This window comes from Carassius gibelio, chromosome A6, assembly GCF_023724105.1.
Source record: "Carassius gibelio isolate Cgi1373 ecotype wild population from Czech Republic chromosome A6, carGib1.2-hapl.c, whole genome shotgun sequence".
Classification (NCBI taxonomy): domain Eukaryota; kingdom Metazoa; phylum Chordata; class Actinopteri; order Cypriniformes; family Cyprinidae; genus Carassius; species Carassius gibelio.
Window position 1 is genome coordinate 19,542,028 of NC_068376.1, and position 24,148 is coordinate 19,566,175.

A 24,148-nucleotide genomic window follows, 5' to 3' on the forward strand; every position below is an offset into this window, starting at 1 on the left:
ATTATTTTGAATTTACTTATTTATTGCTCATAGAGTTCACAATGTAATGGCAGGGCCTTCTCACAAGATGGGAAAGAAAAGCTTCTTAGACTGGACCGAGGTATGGCTGATAAAACTTTAATCTAGAAAAATAGGTCACTTTATCCCTGTGGTCATTAATAGGCAATTAATACACTTGTGAGGCTGACCACCTTTCAAACTAAATTTGATTATCTGTGTGCAAATGGTCTGCAGTGGGGGAACAGACCACATTGCCTGTGCCTTCTAGTATAAAAAATAAAATAAAAATTAAGAGGTCACTGTGAAATCTCTGGGTTTGTAAGCAATTAATAATACCTTCCAAAACAGGGACCTCAAAAATGTGAATTTATACTTGAGACAAAACCCAAATGATTTTTAAAATATATAGAAAATTTCAGTGCACAAGAAATCATCTTAGAGTTTCTATGGAATGCTTGAAAGTATAGGAAAACTGTAATATGCACTACAATAAGTGCCAAGTTGCATTTGCATAAGGGTCACTGAAAAGCAGATGACATGAACTCACTGAACACGAAGAGAAAGTAAAGTAAAAAAACAGTAATAGATTAAAAAAACAAAAAAAACAAATGTCATAGCCTTGAAAGATTCACATCGGCTTTTCACTGACTGACATTTGTTACACAAACACATCTCGACTTGCTTTTCCAGTTACCTGCAAATGTACTTTCATAGTCCATGTCTCACCAGTGAAAATTAGTAATTGAGTGGAGTGTCCATATCCAATCAGCTGTTTTTACTAAGAGATTCTCTTGTAGAAGAGCAGGTAGGGTGTAGATGTGGAGCACGTCTCAGGGGAACAGGCTCTGAGGAAGTCCTCTTCTTCAAAGAGTCTCACTTCAGAGTCATCAAACAGCATCCACTTTCCCTCAAAGTCCAAAAGGTTTCGCAGAGCGAGGTCAAAATTCACCTGGGTCCCATCGCCCATAGCTCCAACTTCCTCTTCCTCTGTCTCTTTCTTCACTGCATTCTGAAGTAGAGAACCTGCCGCACGACTGGCTAAGCTGGAAGCTTTCTCAGGATTGGTTTGACTGCTGTTGCTGAGCTCATAACTGGTGACACTCCTCTGTCCTCCTAAAAGCCCAACACCCTCAGAGCATCTCTTGCTTCCTGATTTGCTGGACATGCTTGTTGCGCTGGCTCTAGCCACATTTCGCCCTCTGCCAGACAAGCTGAAAGACACCTCACCGTCATCGTACTCTGTTTGAGGTCCCTCTTCTTTCTTCGGTTTGATGTCTTCCTCTTGGTCTCGGTTTTGCTCTTCATCCTGAGACTGAAGCCTGAGAGTGGTACGATGGAGATCCATCATGCGGATGTAAGTGGTGTAGTGACCACTGCTGATGGTTACTCCGCTGTGCATGACCACGGCAAAGAGCTCGTAGTGATGACTCTGGTCTGGAGAATCAGGCTGAGTGCACCACTCGTGCAGGGAAAGTTTGAGTGGGGTCTGCAGAGGAGTATTCACCTTGGAAAGGCCAGCATAAGGGTCCATCCTAAACAGTGAAGATGATTTTACCAACTTCTTAATGCACATTGTTAACTTTAAAAAGACTGAAAAATAATATTGTCTCAAGTTGCTATTTCAGATTTGTTTCTGTTTTATATATATATATATATATATATATATATATATATATATATATATATAAAAAGGTAGGCTATTTGTCTTCTTTAAGAATTAGCATGTTTCTCCCAGACATGCTAATTCCTAAACATTTTCACTCTGATTCTAAATGATCAGAGTGTCTAATGAATCAACACTGAGTCTTAATGTTCTCTTCATTTATTTTTTCTGCTGTTATAAACAATGGAAAAAGACTCAGGGGGGGCAATTTACTGTGTCCTACAGGGCTTCCATAGTTCCAAGATCGGAAAGAAGCATTAAAATCAGAAGAAGATACATACTCGGAGCCATTGGCAGCAAAGCATTTCAGGTGGATTGTGATGACTTCTGGTGTTTTGTCAAACAGAAGACTTCTCTCAGCTTCTGTGTAGTGATGACAGGTCTCACAGAAATATTTATCTTGACCCACAATCCGTTCCACAGACGCAAATTGGGATATGGCCCACTTTAGAGTTTTCAGCTCAGGCTTGGGATCTGGAGAAACTAAAAAAGGAGAATACAGTTCTAAAAGTATCTAACCAGCATCCTAAAGTGTTGACTGATAGACAAACACGGATGGATTCAAACACTGTCAATGTACTCACTCTCAGAACTGGAGTCAGAGGAGCTGTTCTCGTCCTCTTGCACAGGTACACTGATGTCTTGAAAGTCCTCTCTCCGCTCTGTGAAACACTCACATTCCAGGCAGCGTGTCCGCAGCACCAGCTGACCCTGGAACATCCACTTCAGCACATCCAGGCCTGACTGCTCTAATTACACAACGTTGGCAAATTCTTTAGTTATGGAAGTTATTGATCACAAATTTAGAGCCCCACACATAACACATACATATTATAAATAAATTATATATATATATATATATATATATATATATATATATATATATATATATATATACACATACATACATACATACACACACACACACACACACACACACATATATATGTGGTCCCAAATTAAGAATTTGCTCCCTTGTTTTAGTAAATTGTGGCTACATTGTACTAATTTGTTCCATTGTTTTTAATTAAAACGAGAACAAATTAGTAGAGTGTGGCCGTGGGAACAAATTCTGTTTGTGGCCACGATTTAACTAAAACTAGGGGAGAAATCCTTCATTTGTAGCCACAAAAAATATATTTTTGTCCACATCATGTCTGGGGCTCCATTCAAATTACAAAAATAAATAACATTTTAAAAGCTAGATGTTTCATTGATGCTCATTGGTTCGTTGTAGTTAACTTTTGTAAAATCTCAGTTTACACCTTACCACCATATATTTACAATAATTTACAATCTCAGTTCCAAAATTATACATACGATCAATTTGTCCAGTTAATAGAAGACATTATATTGCAAAATAATTTGTCAAATAAATATTTAAATGTTTATTTATTTGCTATCGTTTAATTTTATAATATCTGCCAATACTTATTAAAAAAAAAAAAAAAAAAAAAAAGCAGCTAGGAATTGGTCCCAATTTTGATTGTGTAAGATATTTACCTTTATTCTTTTCCAGACTCTGTTTATCTTCTTGAGTTGTGCTCTCATTCTCAGAGGTATCCTTCTGCAGCTTCTCTTGGACACTACACTCCGATTTCTCCTTGGTCTCCCCTTTTCCTCCCACATGTGAAGTAATTCGTCCCATGCTGCGGAACTTCGAGAAGATGCTAGGCTGCTTCCCAGATGGCTTCAACCAGCCCAGCTTCCCTCTCCTTGTCCTCTTGCCCACCTCTTTTGGGGGACTGTCATTCTTCTCCTCCTCTGTGGTGCTCCCCCTGTCCTTCTCTTGCTCTTCTGTTCCATTCCTCTGGTCAGAACTCTCTGTGGTTATGTCACTGGAGGACTTTCGTTTTGAGCGGGTCATAGGCACGTTCTCTTCATTTTTCTTTGATTTGCTTTGAGATTTTGGCTTTTTCTTAGCATTGCCTGCTTCCGTGTCACTCTTTCTCTTTCCGCTCAACTGGCCATCAGAGCTCCCATCATCCTCATGGGTGGGATCCCCCATTCCATTGCTTATCGTGTTGTCTGTTTGCTCTTTTTTGATATTGTCACAGGCCTCCTGGATGTTAGCAAGGATGCACTGCAGCACCTCCTGTGCATCATGCTGCAAGTAACCCTCATACATTGGATTAAGCTGCCTGCAATGGAAAGATCATACAGATTTGTTTGGAAACTCACAAAACTCATCAAAAAAAATGCTTAAAAACTCCCTGAGAGGTTTAAATGTTCCTGAATGATGTTCTGGCCCACAGCATTACCTGAGTGTGTTAAGCAGCTTTCGAGGTGGTGTGGCAAGTTCTCCATCACTGTATTTTTCCGGGTTAAGCAGGAAGCTGGATTGCAACTGTTCCACAGAAGAGATGAGGCTGTGGAAACTACCCAGCAGCTCCATGGGAACAGGTAGGGTGTTCTCACCAGTGTCCCCCTGATAACATAAAAACATGTAATCAATTATAATAAAGGAAAAAATATCTCACATAAAAGAGGGGACTTATATTTCCTATCTTTCATTTAAGAATTTTACTGCCTGTTATTAAGATTTTAAACCCATATATATATATATATATATATATATATATATATATATATATATATATATATATACTAAATATTTTACCTGAAGACAAAAGCTCAAATTAGTACTAATATATTTATTTGCATGCATAAGCAATGTAAAGGAAAACACTTCTTAAAAGATTAAATTTACCAACCTCATTTTTGGCACCATCTTCTTGCTGTTTGTCTTTCAGCTTAGCCAACAGACACAAAGATTTGATGGCCTCTTTAAAACCAGGACAGTAATATAAAACCTGCAAATGTAAGAAGGGTAAAACATTTAAACCTATTAAAAATGTAATCGGATCCAAACTACTGTAATGTTTTTTTGTGTATGTACATACATACATACATATACATATATATTTATGTGTGTGTATGTGCCGTTTGATTTCTAGTATTTTTATGGATTATAAATTAAAAAAAAAAAAAGAAAATACCCTCTATAAAATTCTTTATTTAAACAAAATTAAACTGAACAATTTTAACAGATTTATGTTCTGGATATGAATGTAAATGAGGTCATATTAAATCAGATATTGGACAATTTACATATTTGTACATAACATTTCAGAAAACCTGTAATGCTACATGATTCATTCATTATTATTTTATATATTGGTTAAATTTTTGCTCTATTCACTTGCGGTGTCCTGCCTTAAGAACAGTGCCATAAACAATACATGAACAGTAAGTTGAACAGTATACCTGAAGGATGCTGTTCAGATAGCAGGTGTTCCCCAAATTGTTAAGCCCAACGAAGGGTACCAGGCTTTCACACTTCTCACAAGTAAGAGGAGATGATGGGCAAGGCACTGGCACAACCTGGTCATGACTTAACGGGGACAAGTGAGAACAATTAGGGAAAAAATAATAATATGGTGTTTTGAAATACAAGCTGTATTTGATAGCCCAACAACAACATTTCATACTTCGTAGTCTCTTCTGGTTCTGCGGTACTGGTGTCTTCTGCCGGGGCCTCTGAGAAGTCCAGGGCTCGTTTGGTGTCCTTCTTCTGGAAGAACCTCAGAGAGAGTTTGCTCTTCTTCACAGGACTGCCAACTGCAGCCACCACTCCACCTTCACTATGCAACACGGGCATTTTGACTATTCGCTATAGAAGATTAAAGAGAAACCAAAGCAAACGTCAGAAAACGAAACAAACTCAATCAAAACATTTACGATCAGCCACGTACCGCGTGAAAGCCTTGAGCTCAATTTGCCCTAGAAAGTAAAAGAAGCGTGTTCTGCTACGAATATGACTTTAACTACCAACCTTTTATGTATATGTATAATATCTTAGTGTTGAATACTCGCGTCATATGATCTCGAGACTCTTAGTTTATTTATTTTATTCATATGCATTAAGGCACATACATAGCAGCGTAGCTAATTGAGTAACGTTAGCCGCCCAGCCCACACAACACGCGCGTTTATTTCATCAAGAGTACTTTGGAGTCACGAAATAAATAAATAAAAAATCTACATTTAATGGTCTTACCTGACAAGTCTTATTATGCACGCGTTACATTTTCGAAAAATACAATCCCAAGTACGCAGTTTCGGTTTAAATACACACAAACTTGACAACCGCGCCTGCTGTAGAACTTGGCGCTTTTTCCCCGACTGAGATTCCTCCGCTACTGCCTGAACAAAAGGACGTGGTAGAATAAACTGTGTGAAATTAAAGAATGATCAGTGCCATGAACTGTTTGATTAAATACGTATTTTTTTAGTTTAATAAAATATTGTTTTTTCAAAACTATGAATAAAAATCAGTTTATTAATGTTGGCATAATTTTGGACAACTACGCCCTCTGATATACGTGCAAACTGCCATTTTAAAACGATCTGAGATCAGTAAAGTGTGGGCTTGTAAACTCCTTGCGGTTTGGGTTTGTGAATAGAACGCTGAATCTGGATCAGCGTAAAATAAGGAGCTTCACAGGAAACAGTCTTGTTTGGACAACGGATCTTGTGGAAGCGTAGATGGTCATTTTCTTATAAATAAATAGATTATTTTGTTAAAATATTTTAAAGTGCAAATATATATATATATATATATATATATATATATATATATATATATATATATTTAATTCATCCTAAGTACATGTCTTTAAAATTGTCTCAAAGTATTGATTAAATGACGCAGACCGAGACCGAGAACGAGAAATATGTTTATTTTATGTTGTTTAGGACCACTGATCTATAATAGAGAAATCATATAGGCTAGATATAAGGCTGCACTGTTATTTGTGATGACAAATGTAAAAACTTGCATGCCAGAAACTACAACATAATTCGTAGCTAAAACATAAAAAATAAACACAATAATAATAATAAACATTGAATTCCCGTTTTCTTTTTTCCCCTCTAAAATAATATCAAAATAAAAATATGAAAATAGTTTCATAGAGTTGTATTTATTTATAATTAAATGTGCAAGAAGTATTTCTCATAGTTCACCAGCAGATGGACATCATGAACAGTGTATGGGTGGTCCACATCTAGTCCTGCTCCTGGAGTGCCCCTGTCCTGCAGGGTTCAGTTCCAAAGACACTTAAACACACCTATACCAGCTAATCAAGGTCTAGGCATGCTAGAAACCTCCAGGCAGGTGTACTGAGGCAAGTTGGAGCTAAACTCTGCAGGACACTGGCCCTCCAGGACCAAGTTTGAACACCTCTGATCTATAAGTACTTTATTTATTTTAAAGTACAAATGAGTGCATATTTAATCAGATATTGGACAATTTACATATTTGTACATAACATTTCAGAAAATCTGTAATGCTAAATAACTTATTCATTCATTATGATTTTATATATTGGTTAAAATTTCGCCCTATTCACTTGCGGTGTCCTGCCTTAAGAACAGTGTCATAAACAATACATGAACAGTAAGTTGAACAGTATACCTGAAGGATGCTGTTCAGATAGCCCCTATCCTGAAGGGTTCTCATATTCTCATATTCGAAATAGGCCTTGTTCTATTTTTTCCCCACTCAATTTTCCCCCCAATATTGAGATTGTATTTTAAAATGTGTATGAATTACAATCGAAAGTGTAACAAATTAATAATTTAGGTTAATGTAAGAGGTCATTCTACTGTATGCATAACAATGATGAAAGAAAATCATGTGTATAGATCTCTATGGAGTGAAGCAGATTACACAACTGGACACAGCTGTCATTGCAGTGGAATCTCATTTGTCCTGCTCATGCACATATTGTACCGAGGCATCTAATCTACAGATGTGCTTGCAAGTCAGATCAAATCAGCATCTGCTGATCATTTGGATCTACTTACTTAGAACATTATTTCTTTGTGAGTGTGTGTTTGTGTCTGTGAATGCACCTTTATGTAGAAGAGACTCAGGGTAGTTGTCAAAAAGGTTATACATCAGTAACCACAGTAGAATGCATTCATTTTTTTACAATATTCGGGTGGCCAAAAACAATGGCTTGGCTTTTTTGTCTTATTTTTTTTTTCATTGTATTTGCATTTAAATTTACAGACAGAAACTACAAGAATATATATACATTAATTTCGTATGTATTATGCATTAATAAAATATAATAAATATTCACTGGATTGTGACAATCCTGGTCTCCCAGGATTATAAACCAACTATAAGCCAAACATAAACTATTGTATAACTGTGTACTTGTATCTGTGAATGTAGAGGAAATCCACCTCTTTTCACCCCCCTACAGTGTTAACCGTGAATCCGTGCAGTCTCTGTCGGAGGAAAATCAGCCATGGGAAGGATCTTTTAAATCTGGAAATGCTGAGAAATAGACCAGCGAGCTCAAAGAATGAGAGGCATGTCCTGCACTCTTTTCAGCTCCAACTGAGCTGAGCTGTGTTCTGTTTTTTAAATCACTTTACCACTCCAAGCCTGTGTCAGTGACACGCGATACACTCCAGGCTCACACACAGAGGATGTCAGCACTTGAGGCAGAGCTCAAGTAGAATACATATAGGCAAAGTGCTTAAACACCAGTTTAATCTTTTATCAGCCAGCTGTTCTACTTTAATCCTCAAGCATTTGAATGTGATGGAGAAGCTAGATGGGGGGTGTTGGCTGCTGCTGTGTGTTTTTGTGTCTGACCCTCTGACTGCCATTGGATGAGCTCTGCGGTAGGGGGTGTGTTCAGACTCACAGTATAGCGCTTGTTATGAGAGCCTTCTGCCGTCCCCTTCCACAAACCTCAGTAACAACCATATCCCAGCCTCCGAGGCTGAGTGTGTGTGTGTATGTGTGTGTTTTTAGGGGAGTGAGGAGTGCCTCCGTTGCAGCTGGTTGCGGCTTCCTCACTGTGCTGGATTTCCTTGAAGGTCTGCCTCACCTCTGCAGTGCCCCCCAGAGACTGAGGTAAGTGATGTGTTGTGAGGTGATACATTTCATGTCTGTCAGCTCCATTATTCAACTTTTCTCTTGTTTACCTTTGGAAAATGCAGCACACTTTTATATATCCCACCCAACATCCCTTAAAACCACCCTTTTCATTTCTTGTAGTGCATTTGAGGCAGTTCTATTATGTGCTGTTCTTCAAGTAATAATACAATATTATAAGATTGGACTACATCTTTGATTGCAGACCTTGGTTGTTTTTATAGTAATCTTGCCACCTTGACAGCATTTCTGGCCATCATAGACACCTAAATGCTGTCTAGGCGGGCAGCCCATGTCTCGTAGCACAAATCATCTCATCTCGCGCTTGGCTGTGCAGTTTCAGTTTACCTCCCTGCTGGGTTGTCGTAATGTCGAGCAGCGTGTCAATCTGGCAGAGAGCCTCGAGGAGGGAGCGATGCGTTTACCCGTGCCGTAGTGCAGCACTGCGCTCGTGACGCTGGGCTGCTAGAGCTTGCGCGTCCGCAGTGCTGCTCAGTGGCTCAGGCTCGGCTGTTTCGCGATGCTGTCTGGCTCATTTGCAGCGACCCAGAAACGGTGAGCTCAGCTGGTCGAGATCTCTGCGATATTCCAGCTGCCATGTAGAAAGGCTCCTCTTTACTTCGCATGCAGCACGCTTTCCTGCTTGTTTCAGGCGCAACAGAATCAGATGCTACGGTCACTGTGCATGTATTTATACTTAACGCATTTAGGTTGATTAATTAAGCAATGCATTTTCTAAACTGTAAATTGACTGTAACAACACGAATTTCTTACTGTCAATCAGTTTCTACAGAAATAAATTGGATATGCATTGGAGAGTCCAAATATTATTCACCTGTAAGTTAAACCTGACAAAGAAGAAGAAGAAGAAGACGGGCAGTTCCTTCAGTGTGCAGATTATTGAGCATATGTGGGGGAGGGGTGTCATATTCCATATTCCCCTAATTAAGGCATGTACCCCACAAAACAAATGGTTTTGGGATTTTAGTAAAACCTCTCTATCAAAACAAGCATAAATACGTTTTAACAGGGTTTTCAAACATTTACATAAAGGTAAATTATATACTTTACTTTTCATTCATCAAAGTATCCTAAAAAAAGTATCACATGTTCTGAAAAAAATATTAAGCAGCAGAACTGTTCCCAACTTTAATAATGAATCATCATATTAGAATGATTTCTAAAGGATCATGTGATAATGATCCAAAAAATTCAGCTTTGCATCACAGAAATACATTATAATTTAAAGTATAATACATTTAAAAAGAATTATTTTAAATTGTAATAATATATCACAATATTAAAACATTTTTCTGTATTTTTAATCAAATAAATGCAGGCTTTATGAGCAGAAGAAACTTCTTTCAAAAACATTAAAAATAGAAATGTTTCCAAATTTTGGTCTGTACTGTATATGTATATATATATATATTATTGTAAAGTTCATATTGATTTTTCACTGATAATTAGGGTTTGATGGAACGCACAGTTTTCAAGAGTGGGGGCCGACCTGTAAAGGAAATCACTCTCTCTTAAAGGGGTGCTATTATGTTTTTTTCTTTCTTTCTTTTTTTTTTTTTTTACTTTTTCCAACTTTAGTTAGTCTGTAATGTTGTTGGTTGAACATAAAAAAGATCTGCAAGTTACAAAGCTCAAAGTCCACTTCAAAAGGAGATATTTTATTTAACAGAAATCACTTTTTTAAGGGGGGCTACAATGGTGTTTCATGTATTCAGAGTTGTTCACAGTAAAGAGGTGGATTCTAATGCTCACTGAAAAATCAACATTGGATCGTGGATCTAATGACGTAGACGATGGTGGAACTCCTTGTATGAGCATTTCTCTTGGAAAAGCATGCCCGTGCAAATGTTTAGCATGAAAATCCATCTCTTTGACACTGTGAACAACTCTAAATACACAAAACACCATTGTAGACCCCCTTTAAAGCTGGTCTCCTTTACCATTACCACAATCAGTTGTTAGAGGCAACAAATTAAGTGTTAACATTATTGACAATGATTAACATTCACTTACTTGTTATTAAAAATAATAACAGCTCCAGAAAAGCAACTTATATTTTCGTAAACTGATGTTCCTTTAAAAAAAAAATTCTATAAAATTTCTAAAATGACCTAAATGTTTCCAAGGGGATTATTTGCCATTTTTTATTAAAAGCTTCAATCGGCTTAAACAAAATAATCAAAATCAATTATATAAAGAAATTCAAATCACAAAGAGTAGACAGACCCAGTTTTCCAAATCTTTGTGTTATTGACATTTTTATTCATAAGTTAGTGGCGTATACTTGCAATGCCTGGATGCTGTAATTGTGCCTCATCATTCTTAAAAGCAACAGATGTGATGCACTATTACTAATGTAGAGCATGTGCAAACCTGGAGAACATTACACTGTTAGAAAAAGAGGTACAATACAGGTCCATTTTTGTTCCCTAAGGTACAAACTTTGCATATGTACCCTTAAAAGTACAAAAATGTATCTTTAAGGTGCAGTTGTGCACCTTTAAGGTACAATTATGCACCTTCCATTGTACATTGTGAGCTTTTCAAGGTGTAAGGTACATATTTGTCCCTTACATATTTGTACCTTAATGTTTAAATATAAAATGGCAGGAATTAGTGGATGCTGAAAATGTCATCTCTCAATATACAAACACAAGTTAACCTATACTATCAAACTCAATAATTGTCATACTAAATTAACTGTAAAGTTTTGAGATATGGGCAAAATAAATCAGAATGTTTTTTTTTTTTTTGTGAAGTGTCCCTTTGAATCATTTTTAATCATGTTAATGAGGATTATGTAATCATTTATATTCACAAACAGTATTGAAGAATTTGATTTTCAAACCATTTACCCTATTTATATTAGAATAAAACAGACAAATAATTGTTAACGCTTTAAGTTGTGTTCTATTGAAAGGATCTAGCTACAGGCTAACCAGAGTTTGACTCGGCGGAAGCATAAATATTGCAGCGCGGAAGGATACATGTGTCAAATTCTTTTGACAAGTATTTGCCAGCACTATCACTAGCTGCTGTTTGCATAATCTGGTTAAGATCAGACCAAGAAAAAAATCAAAAATGGGTGTGAAAACTTTAAAAGTTATGATCCAAAATGCAAATTGCCTTATTATAGCACTACCTAGAGATGGACGGTGTGTCTGAGTAGCAGTTGATGACTGAGATCATCCTGCTAAGTTTGGGGTCCCAGTCTTTAGGTCCCAGTCATTCAGGTGAATCATTAAAAAAGCAAACATTTTCTTTATTAGTCATTGTTTATTAGTTTATTATAGATTTGCAGATCACAAGTATATCAAAAAATGTGTTGTAATCTGTGAATAATTTATTTAGCTAACTGCGCAGCCTAATGTGTGTTGTGCAATACTGGTGGTCTCCACCAATGGCATGCTGCCTTTACAAAATTGCCTTTACATTCTCATAGTTGACCTGACCTAAAAATTCCTCTAAAAATGGTGAAATTATCAACCTCCTTGCAAGTCTTTGTATAACTGGCCCACTGCCTTTTCACATGTAATGTCTCCCTGAGAGCCTACAGGCTGTTTGATATTCTCAGGAATGCAGAGGTACATTAAACATGTGACCTAAGGGCCACCCAGGAGTGTGCAAGTTTACCATCACTATGGGGTTTGCAGAAATATCAAGCCTTTCTATGTGATTTTGCTGGTCCTGTGTTGTTTCAGGTCAAATCCTTTAAAAAAAAAAATTGTTTTAGTTTTTTATCCATAACAGCTGGCCAGAAGCCATGACGTCATTTATTGTGATGAAGGCCAATGTATTTGTTGCTTTAAGTTATACATTTGTATATTATTTATATATTATATATGTTGATTAATGTGTTCATTTATTTATTTGATTATTCCCATCTGTGGACCTTTAAAGTAGCATCTAGTAAACCGAGGAGACATTTACTAGAGAGATAAATGGTCATGTTTTTGCTCTTGTGATCAGTAATGTGGGCTTTTTTGCACCATTGACTATAATTCCATGATCTGGTAGAGCTCTGAAACAGGCCCTTCGTGGAAACAGTCTCTAGAAAGACATATTGAGGTACTGTGGATCCACCAGATAGTCTCTTGACTATTGCTGTTACACTAAAATGGATGTATTGTATGTTTCTTAGTTTCTTGGATGTCTGAAGTGGTGGGCATGAGAGAGCTTGTTGTGGTGGTTATGGAATTTGGCATAGTGAGGTCTCTTGGGGGTTCACATTTGAGGTTCTGTGGGGGCGATTCCTTGTCCATTGTTTTCTGCTGAAGGACATTTCTCACAGAACGGAGATGGAAACAATGGCTGATAACATTTGCAGCCTGCTCCTGCCCTTTAGATGTATTCCTCAAATGTGGAAAAAAAGAACTGCTCAAAGGAAAGTCATCTGACAAGCAAATTGTAGCTGTATATTGGCTTTTCCATGGATCTCCTGTTTTCATAAATTGAAACTTAGATTTGTATCAGAATCACAAAAGTTGACCGGATTTTGAATGCTATTGTGTTTTCATGTGAGGAAATCCCTGAGGGTCCAATGGATGTGACCACGTAGATGTAGCAACAGTTTATCTTGGCCACAAGACTTTGTTTTTTCTCTGATATAAAATAACATTTTGGGTTCCTCAAAGAAATTTCCATGAATGTCATAGGTTCTTTATGGAACCAGAAGCCAATAAAGAACCATTATTTTTAAGAGTGTACAATGAAAGTGAACGATGACCATAACTGTCAAGCAAGATTTTCAGAGAATGATGATTTATTCACACTTCATATGACTTTTGAGGTCTTGAAATGTAATGCATGAGTTTTACGGACCATCAATTTCTGTTCCCTGTGTACATTCATTGCATGGAAAGAGAGCAAGAATGTTTATCAGTAAGTTTTTTATTTTATTTTATTATTATTATTATTATTATTAAAGAATTTAAAGAAATTAAAGAAATTCATATATTTATCCAGAAAGTATAAATGCATTCAATGATAAGAATTCTTAAACGTATTCTTCATATTATTATTAACTCATTGTTAATTAATGCATCAACTTAAATGTCTATTTTAAACTTTTCAAAAAAAAGTATCACATTTTCCACAAAAATATTAAGCAGCACAACAGCTTTCAACAGATATAACAGGAATGTTTCTGGAGCACCTAATCAGCATATTAGAATTATTTTCTGAGGGATCATGTGACACTGAAGACTGGAGTAATGGCTGCTGAAAATTCACCTTTGCCATCACAGCAATTACATTTTACAATATTACTGTTTTAACTGTATTTTTAATCAAATACATGCAGCCTTGCACTTCTTTCACAAACAAACAAGCACTTCTTTATGTGTGCTGGCTTGTTTATATGCATGCAAATGTAAGGACACTGCTGGGTTTTAAGTATGTTCTTGTGGTTGATCTTTCGAACAAATGTTCAGTTCAATTGATGAGATCCATCCAGGCATATAATGTCTTCACATTGTGTCCTGGACCAGTAAAAACCGCATGGGTATTCTGGTTTCATCCAAATTCCCATACCATCATTTTTTTTATATCACTTTTTCCAAATTTGAAGCTCTGCAGCTTTTATAGACTCATGGGATAGTAGATGGCCTGCTGGTTGCACACTGAATCAGAATCTCAGCAGATGCAGTGTGTCACCTGGGTATTGTTTGCCTTCTGTATAATAAATACTGATAATGAATACAGAACATTTACACATTCCTTTCCACCAAGCCTCCTTTCTTCAGTCGATAAAGAAGCTTGGAAAAGAGTTCTACACAGTTTTTTAATTGTCTGTCGTTTGTGAGAACAGACCTTAAGATTTTTTTTTTTTTTTAACTAATATTTATATTTTATTTTATTTCAGCTTTATTTCCTTAAGCTGCAGATTCCAGCTTTAGAATAGCTTAGAAAAGAGGTCTACACAAATGCTTAATGGAGGAGTTTAAACCCTTTGAACTATTCAGGCAATAATTTGTGTTTGCGTCTGCTTTTGCCCTTTTTTATATTTCTCTTTTTCTGAATTCTTTGCTTTTTTTAATGCGATAAATAGACACTTGCGCAACTTTCAAAACATAGTCTTTCTACATATTTCATTATCATTCCATGATAACAGTGACATTTATGAAGGGAAGTCAGAAAGATTTACCCTCCAGACTAGAAATACACAATTAGTGCTACATGAGTTTTACCAAATCATTCTTTCGTGTTCACCTCTGCACAGCTTGGGCTTGATATAGAGGACTTTATTGATATGATCTGTCACGTACTGTGGAATTTTCAGAGGACAGGGGTTTGTCTGTTGCCTTTCTTGCACTTTTAAATGCAGTGACATCAGCATGAGTCTCCATGAGAGATCTGATGCAGCAATCAGCAGAAGTGCAGAGAAAAGCATGAAGAATCTTGTTATAAATGCTGAGATTTTAGTATGCACATTCTGATGCTGTGTACTATTTCTCTGTGGACTCCAATAATGTATCCAGATTGTTGGTGGTGTAGTAGTGTCAGAGATGTAGGTCATATGTAAATATGTTTTTAAAGGATCCCTTTTAATTAATGCCCTGTCTGGCACCAAACTTCTCTGTATGTGTCCTTGTTATGAGAATATTGCATAACCTAGTAAAATGCTGGCATGCTGGCAACAAAACCAGAAATTGTTAGTGATGTTATGAGCTTTAGTTTGGTCAGATGTTTAAAGCTTCTTGTCAGACAATTTGCCACTTGCCAACATAGTAGATTTGTCAGTCATGAGGTGTTGAACATTAATATGAACTATGTGCATCTGTTGCTGTGTTGCTATGTTGTGTATTACAGCTGTTTCTCATTTAGTTTGTCTTTGATGTCTACACCTGCTGCTTGTATTTATGATGGGGGAATGGGTTATGGGCATGAAAAACTGATGTTGACAACACTTTGCACATTATATTTACTGCTCAGTATTCAAATGTTAAAGAACAACAACAACAACAACAACAACAAAAAGATATTGAAAGTTTTGTTTGAGCTGCAGTGTAGTTGACTTGTCAGCAGTTTTCCAGACTGTTCATGAAAACTGTCACACCAGTTTTAGTCTGGCTTTACGGTATAAGAAATGTTTATACTTTTTTGGAAGTAAAAAGCAGATAATTACTGTACAATTTACAATGAAAAACAGTAAAAGGTCATTCTCAGAAGTCTCTCTCAATATATACAGTTTTGTTTCTTTTTACTTTTGTTATCGGTAATGTACAATTTTTTTTTTTTTTTTGTACTACATTTTCTTTAATCTTGTTAAATTTATTTTGTTCACTGGCAGCTCTGATTCATCATGTGGCTTTCTATTGTGACACCTGTATTATATTGGTGATTATCAGTAAATTTAAAAGAAAAGAAAAGACTTGGTTCAAATAGCTAGCATTATACGTACATTCACCTAAAGGATTATTAGGAACACCATACTAATACTGTGTTTGACCCCCTTTCGCCTTCAGAACTGCCTTAATTCTACGTGGCATTGATTCAATAAGGTCCTGAAAGCATTCTTTTGAAATGTTGGCCCATATTGATAGGATAGCATCTTGCAGTTGATGGAGATTTGTGGGATGCACATCCAGGGCACGAAGCTCCCGTTCCACCACATCCCAAAGATGCTCTATTGGATTGAGATCTGGTGACTGTTGGGGCCATTTTAGTACAGTGAACTCATTCATGTTCATGAAACCAATTTGAAATGATTCGAGCTTTGTGACATGGTGCATTATCCTGCTGGAAGTAGCCATCAGAGGATGGGTACATGGTGGTCATAAAGGGATGGACATGGTCAGAAACAATGCTCAGGTATGCCGTGGCATTTAAACGATGACCAATTGTCACTAAGGGGCCTAAAATGTGCCAAGAAAACATCCCCCACACCATTACACCACCACCACCAGCCTGCACAGTGGTAACAAGGCATGATGGATCCATGTTCTCATTCTGTTTACGCAAAATTCTGACTCTTACTCTGACGCTCATCTGAATGTCTCAACAGAAATCAAGAATCGAAACTCAGAAATCGAGACATTTTCCAGTCTTCAACTGTCTAATTTTGGAGGGCTCGTGCAAATTGTAGCCTCTTTTTCCTATTTGTAGTGGAGATGAGTGGTACCCGGTGGGGTCTTTTGCTGTTGTAGCCCATCCGCCTAAAGGTTGTGTGTGTTGTGGCTTTGCTGCAGATGTTTTTCCCTTTTCACACCATTCTTTGTAAACCCCAGAAATGCTTGTGTGTGAAAATCCCAGTAACTGAGCAGATTGTGAAAAACTCAGACCGGCCCGTCTGGAACCAACAACTATGCCACGTTCAAAATTGCTTAAATCACCTTTCTTTCCCATTCTGACATTCAGTTTGGAGTTCAGGAGATTGTCTTGACCAGGACCACACCCCTAAATGCATTGAAGCAACTGCCATGTGATTGGTTGATTAGATAATTGCATTAATGAGAAATTGAACAGGTGCTCCTAATAATCCTTTAGGTGAGTGTATATCACATATATGTTTGCATCTTAAATATTGTCACTGTATTTTTTGTGGTGATTTCTGGTGATTTCTTTTTTATTTTATTTATTTTTCTTTTTTTTTTTTTTTACAGGTATTTAATTGTGCTATGATTGAGTATAGGCCTTAAAAATGTAAATATCTATACAAATTCAATAATTTGGATGATTTACTATTTGGTGTAATTAGAGTTTGCTCCTGGCTGCACTGCAAAGTAATCTGAGGCTTAGTAACCGTAAAATCAATTGATCTGCTTTTAACATGCATTATATAATCCAAGGTATAAACTAAGAGCTTGTTTGATGATGTGTGATTCATACCTTTGGGCTATTGACAAAATTTTAAGATTGTTGAGAGAAATTGCCATGTTGATCTTTGAACTAGTCAAAATATCTTAAAGGTTACACTTCATATCCTGTTGTTGTTACGAATGCACACAGGAAACGGGAGATCCAATAGCAGTGTTTAATGGGAAAACCAAAATCAAAATCCAACCTCCAAAATCCAGCAGCCTTTTATACCACTTTTTTTTTAAACACTGTATCATTGGCCTTTCTGTATGTCCGATGACATTATATACCTCATATCTTTATAGTTGTTTAATGAGTGGCACTGAACAGTACTTGAAAAACCTCAGTGTTTCTGCGGCTTGAAATGTATCATTGATAGTGCTGTGATGAAGAGACGTAAATTGCTCTGCAAAGCAGAAAGCTTGACTGAATCATCCTAGATTAATGCAGAGGAAAGCTGCAATGAAACTGATTGGATACTAATCCTAAGGGACGGTCATACACATTAACAGCTGCGCAGATGGAACCAACACTTCCACCGCTGATCATGTTACTGTCCTCACATCTATTAATCATTATCTTCTAGTGCATTTTTTTTTTTCATTTCGAGACTGATATTGTTTTCTAAAACAACATGACTATGAAAATCAGTTATTCCTTTATGCTTATTTAACTTAGAACACTGCTTCTGTGTTGTATATTTGAACGGGAACATTCCAAGATATTATTGGAACATTTCACTCTTTCTCTTATCCTGTTTGTCCATGTTCACAGCATTCTAGACGGAATGTCAGTTATTGTAGTATTATTTATACACTATTTTAGTATTTATTAATATTTTGAATATTGCTTTTGTCATTATTATTTCTTTTATCATTATGTATTTTTAATCATATATATATATATATATATATATATATATATATATATATATATATATATATATAAGAATCTTCCATCTTCAAGAATCGGCTATAAACACATCTATTCCATCTTTATTTGACCCTCTAACTTTAGCACTCACTATTCTAATTCTGTTCTTATATATCTCTAACTAGCTTTCTAATCTTTTTGTATTCTTTCTGTTTTCTTTTCATGTATTATACTATTAACAAAAGCAAAAAATAAAATAAAAAGACCTCTAACACTAGCTTGCTCTGTTCTTTTTCTATTCTATGTTTTCTTTTTATTTTTTATATTATTTAAAAGCCCTTGCTATGTGTAATGCTCTTAGTCTTTTGTTGATTTTGATTGCTTCCATTGTCCTCCTTTGTAAGTTACTTTGCATAAAAGCGTCTGCTAAATGACTTAATGTAAATCTGTGTGTGTGTGTGTGTGTGTGTGTGTGTGTGTGTGTGTATATATATATATAATGTATTTCTGACCAGAACTCTAAGAGACAAAGTAGGGAAGTCTACACTGCAAAATGTTTTTGTTTAATATGTGCCCTTTCCCACGAACTAACAGAAAAACCTTGTAGAAAAGGAATTCAAGCTGTAATTTAGGTCAACAAATCTGTTTTCCATTCAGAGTTACGGTCACCACCGCAGAGAAAGTATGTGGCCACCTGCTTTTGACCGCTCTTGCTGTTCCAACCATCCATCTGCCTTTAGATAACAAATCTTTCCTCTCTGAAATAAAACCTTGATCTAACCTGTACTATCTAGAACAGCAGTTTGAGACGGTTCGAGATGGATTTGACACAGAGGGAAAGAACAGTAAGAAAACAGATAGCAACATGAGTGGGAAACTGAAATTGCTTCAGAAAGCAGCTCTGATAAGAATAAGATGGCATCACTGGATTTGAGAGCAAGAGAAAGACAGAGTGATGAAGAAAAGATATAGACGCAGCGTGCTGCACTGCCTCTAGCTCTGCTTTGGCCTTTTAAAAATGCATCAGACTTTTCAGTATGGAAGATCCTCAGGGTGCCAGATGCTTCCTGTTGCAGATGACCACTAACTAAACCCCAGACCACAAATAGTAAATGTGTTTATGCCTGTGTGTGAGAACAAATTGACCGAATACACTCCCAACCACTTTTGTGTTCTAGGCTAATTAATGAATTCATTTGTTGATAGTTATGTTTATATAAGAGATAATTAGAGTAAGAAATGAATGGGAGAAATTGTAAAATAGCAGCTATTAATTGAAAAAAGAGCCATCTCCTCTTTTTTGTGCATTAGCTGGACCAGTGTACTAAAAGAGGACAAATGTATCAATTATTATTAAATGTATTGCTGATTCAATAAGTCATCTTGACAACTTAGTAATGTTTATGTATTCCATGTTTTAAAATATCTTATCCTGAATAATCAGATCACTTATTGTGCACAAGCTATAAGGTCAAATCAGTACTATAAAGTATATATACTTCAGACCTCTGACCTCCTAATGACTCTTGAATTTCCCTTTAAGTTCAGGAAAAGGACAGTGTTACGCCTACAGTTTAGGAACTTGATGATAGCTTCTATTTTAAGCACTGTGTAATTATGAAATTAGAAACAAGCAGCTTCCCGTGGCTTGAACCTGCTGGTTAAAACAGTGTCAAGAAACCTGCTGACAATGCCAGTACATGAAGAATTGATCTAGTCTTTCCTCTGTGGCTAGGAAAGAATAGCAAGTCTTCATTTGAACAAAACGATCCCTTAAAGATTTTATTACTATCAATTATCAGAACCACAGTCATATTTCTGCTATTGGAAGACCTTAGATCTCAGTCATTGTTTTTGTTTTTCTGTGATTTAAAATATATATTCGGGGACATTTAGCAATTATTTAAACATTTTATATTCCTTTTTGATTTCTCAGAGTACTGCATATGCATTTGTACATATCTGCTGTGCAGCTGCTTTGTTATAGTCCTCTAAAACATAGTTTAGTGTTGGCTTAGATGGGATTGTCTTCAGTGGTTCTTATTTTGTCAATCGGAGACGTAATGATCAGACGTATCACCATCAGCAGAAATGGAACAGAAGCCTTGCCCACAGTTCCTTAGAGACGGGCCGGACTACACGAATGTGAATTTTGGGAACTCTGTACTGTGTTATTTCCTCTTATAAGCTAGAGAAGTTTTGCATTTCAAATGGCCTTTTCTTTTTGTTTTCCCCTTCTTCCACCTACTTTCTTTTATATCTATCACCAGGAATTATGAGAGGATGGAGGGTGTGTTCCTTTAAATGCTAATATAAAACGCTGTAGTTATTGCTTTGAAAATGGCTTCTTTAGATACCATAATATCTGGCATATGTTACTCTATTCAGACAGCTAGCCGACTGATCCATAAGCAGAATCAGTAGCACTGTCTGATTTATTAAAGCAAGAGATTCAATGGTCCTTCCATGTCAACTGTTAAGATGTCAAATATTTTCCTCAGACGTGTCCAAAGCAGGAATCATCCAGACCCTTTTCCAGAAAGTATGTTATCACATTTCCAGATATACCGCAAATGCCATTTTCAGATAACAGAGAGCACTTTAAGTTCAGGTTGTTAGTGGAATGGTGCCAGGTGTGAGAGAAGATTCCTTTAAAAACTGTGTCTGGATCTAACTTCTTAAACATTCTCATGCCTCCGATCTGAATAATTCACTTCTGGAATCTTCCAGCCTTTGGAACAATAAGGATAGCCAAGATGGAGAAAAAAAAGAGAAAGATGAAGTAGGCAGATCAAAGAACAACACAATGCTGCTTGTCTGATGGAGGAGAAGGAAGCCAAAGCCTGTGAGCTGTGGGTCAAAGAGGGAAAGTTATGGTTGCAACTTTGTAGAAATTTGTAGAAATTCCAAGCTTCATTTTTCAAGAAGTAACGTTGAAATATTTCTAAAGCATATTAATATATTCATATTCATTTGTACTTTCCCAATAACTTGTGAGCAGTTTGTTTCTGAAACGCATTGGAGGTGCTTTAGGTATTGGAGATGGTTTAATTAACCTGAAAACCAATCTCTGCAGACAAGAAAAACTTCTCCGGTTTATTAGAAAATTCTCTTTGCAAAAGAAGAGAACATCAGGCAGGAGCTCTTGCATCACAACATTTTAGTTCCCTCCGAGCGGTCTTGTGTACTGCCCATTGAAATGTAGCCAGGTTCTTATTTCCCACAATGCTAGAAGGTAAAAAGCTGTGACCACCCCCACCACCGTATCTAATCTGAGCAACAAGACCTTCCATTTTGAGAATTAAAACATTCACGTCTAATGCATGTTTCGTTAGGAATTTAATTGTTTGTGTTGTACTGTAGTTTAAGTAGCTCTGGTAGCAGTTAAAATTGAGAACTCGTATGCAAGCTTTTTTCAGGCAGTTCGATCCTGTACATTCTGCGCCACTAGCTGTGCAAATGTCCTCTGACAGCCAAGAGGTACCAAAACCAGATAAATGACTCCCACTCGCTAAGAGGGGAAAATCAATTTACTTTCTCTTTCACTCTTTCTCTCTCGTAATTGCGAGAAGCACACAAAAGAGCATGCAGCGTTTCGAGATTGATTCTGTTGACAGCAAATTTGCAAGTCTGAAAAGTAGCAAGTAGTTAGTCGCATAAAAAGTTCTCAGAGCATATAGGGGCTTTTAACCGAATCATTGTTTTGCCTCCCGTAGGCATATTTTTGTCTGTCGTATTTTTCAAAACTGCCATCAAAGTGCTGAAGCATTTCAAAAACACATTATCGCACTTCTGTCATAAATATTTATTTTTGATTTGTTTATGCAGCCCTATCTTTCAGTATTTTTTGCTAACGTCAGTCTGTTTGTATATTTGTATTGTGGCCTTTTTCTTAGTGGCCAGAGCTTAGAGATATGTTGATACAGCTCATGTGAACTACCTGGACTTTGCTTGTCTGTCATCGCATTTTTATATGAGCATTCATGCTTGTTTGCAGCTGCTTGTTTGTGTGTGTGTGTGTTTCTTTTGGTGAAAGGTAGGATGATGCAATGACAGCAGTTCAAGGGCTATTCTCTACTCTCACACTTCTTTCACCAAATCAAATGAGCTGCAATCTATCTTAAGCTATCAGCGTTTTTTAAAGAATATGCATGTGTTTAACCAGTGATTTATACTGTATTTGTATGCATTAAAGAAATTAGTGTTTGTAAGATATTTAAAATTCCTGTTCACCAAGGCTGCATTATCTTATAAAAAATAGAGTAAAAACAGTAATAGTGGGAAATACTATTACAATGTAAAATAACTGCTTTCGATTTTAATATTATGTTTATTATTACTTTCATAACAAACAAAATTTCCAGCAGCCATTAGTGTCAATAGTGTCACATGATCATTTCTGAAATCACTTTTATATGCTGATTTGGTCTCCAAGAAACATTTCTTATTATTATGCTAGAAACCAAGATACCTCTCTTCAGGATTGTTTGATGAATAGAAAGTTCAAAAGAACAGCATTTATTTGAAAGTAACTTTGGATTTCATAAATAAATTAGCATTGTTTATGGTGCATTATGGTGCTTTTTTTTCAGCAAATTTACTTTCATTATATTTGAAAAAGTGGCTATTATTAAAGGGACTGTTCACCCAAAAATAAAAATTCTTGTAAGGAATGTTAGGAACCAAACTAAAAAAAAAAAAAAAAAAAAAAAAAAAAAAAAAGGAATTACTGAGACTATCCCTTTAATTACATGGATGAGAGTAAAAGATGGCAGCAGAATTTAAATTCTTGAGTGAACTGTCCCTTTAACTATTTAATTTCATTTAGTATTCCCATTGTGAATGTTAGTAATGGACAGGCTGTGAGGGTTTGAGAGGAGCAGACAGAGCACGGGGATACACATCTTGAGAACGAGGGAAAGAATGACAGTAAGTTATCATGGAATGGCCTGGAAAACAGCAGTATAATGTAAAGAAGTAAATCTAGCGGGAGGGATGGAAAAATGGCCCAAGCAACATATGAGTTTGCCTTCACACACATACACCTCTCTTTATCTGTTGACATCAGGTCGCATTTCCTGAGAGCATCTTTATCTTAACAGAGTGACAGCCCCATTTCTCACACACATTTATTATCCCACCTTCGCCCATGTGCAGCCCAAAGCATCTCTCCATGGTGACTCGCAGGCCATATTTTGGTATGAAGGATGATGCTGTATACAGGCTGACAGTCAATATCGCATTATAATGTTTACTTTAGAATAATGACCACTGACTTGTCATTATCCAGCTTATCCCATGTTTACATTGATGAATGCATGAACATGAAGTATTATTTAAAGTTATTTTATTTTAATTTATTAGCTTACAGATTTGATTAATGCTTCTACTAAGATTTTTACTTCTACAAAAAAAGAATGACAAAATCAAATTATATATTTTTTGATCTGTACTGAAAGTACAGATCTCAAGTTACTGTTTCTATGGACAACTTGCCTAGCATATATACGTAGCTACATGTGTTCAACTTATTAAAGGATAGTTCATAAAAAAGAGCAATTCTTTTATATCTCATAATTCTATATCTTTTGCAATTATGAAAAAAAGACAGAATTGTGAGATATAAATTCAAAATTGCAAGGAAAAAAAAAGAGTCAGAATTGGGAGATAAAAAGTCACAAACAAGCTTCCATACTTTAAGTTGTCCATGTTCACATCTAGATAACACGAATGAAAATCAATGGGGCACAGACATGGCATGCACATAGAGTAAGTTCTGTATAGACTGCTGCTGCCCATTTATGTTTATAAATTTGTTTTTGAATACATTT

The 24,148-nt window shown here is 36.3% G+C and overlaps 2 protein-coding genes across 7 annotated transcripts in view; one reads left to right on the forward strand and one right to left on the reverse strand.

The window, feature by feature from the left end:
- Position 1: 1 nt before the first annotated feature.
- On the reverse strand, positions 2 to 5,891 carry LOC128015632 (ubiquitin carboxyl-terminal hydrolase 1). Of its 2 annotated transcripts, none has more exons than XM_052599657.1 (9): positions 5,724 to 5,891; positions 5,155 to 5,336; positions 4,931 to 5,057; positions 4,378 to 4,476; positions 3,925 to 4,091; positions 3,167 to 3,804; positions 2,248 to 2,412; positions 1,945 to 2,146; positions 2 to 1,532 (listed from the first exon to the last, which is right to left on the reverse strand). In XM_052599657.1, exons 2-9 carry the CDS (start codon positions 5,322 to 5,324, stop codon positions 779 to 781), a joined length of 2,322 nt encoding a protein of 773 aa, XP_052455617.1. In that variant the 5' UTR covers positions 5,325 to 5,336; positions 5,724 to 5,891; the 3' UTR covers positions 2 to 778. The 2 variants fall into 2 exon arrangements, with proteins under 2 accessions (XP_052455617.1, XP_052455618.1); XM_052599658.1 differs by lacking the exon at positions 5,724 to 5,891 and adding an exon at positions 5,419 to 5,548.
- A 2,546-nt stretch (positions 5,892 to 8,437) lies between these two features.
- LOC128015635 (KN motif and ankyrin repeat domain-containing protein 4-like) overlaps positions 8,438 to 24,148 on the forward strand; it is a 54,873-nt gene continuing 39,162 nt past the window's right edge. For 4 of the 5 annotated variants that reach the window (XM_052599660.1, XM_052599664.1, XM_052599665.1 and 1 more), the window contains exon 1: positions 8,438 to 8,603. The gene's annotated coding sequence lies outside the window, so the exon portion shown is untranslated. Of the gene's footprint in view, positions 8,604 to 9,104; positions 9,180 to 24,148 lie in introns of those variants that run through there. The other variant, XM_052599661.1, reaches the window with a different exon arrangement.

Excerpts from the sequence above, each read along its gene's own strand:
- LOC128015632 (XM_052599657.1), bottom strand. The coding sequence starts at position 5,324 with ATGCCCGTGTTGCATAGTGAAGGTGGAGTGGTGGCTGCAGTTGGCAGT. Across the intron at positions 4,477-4,930 it reads ATCTGAACAGCATCCTTCAG|GTTTTATATTACTGTCCTGG; the intron begins GTATACTGTTCA and ends TTACATTTGCAG. Across the intron at positions 2,147-2,247 it reads CTCTGACTCCAGTTCTGAGA|TTTCTCCAGATCCCAAGCCT; the intron begins GTGAGTACATTG and ends CTCCTTTTTTAG.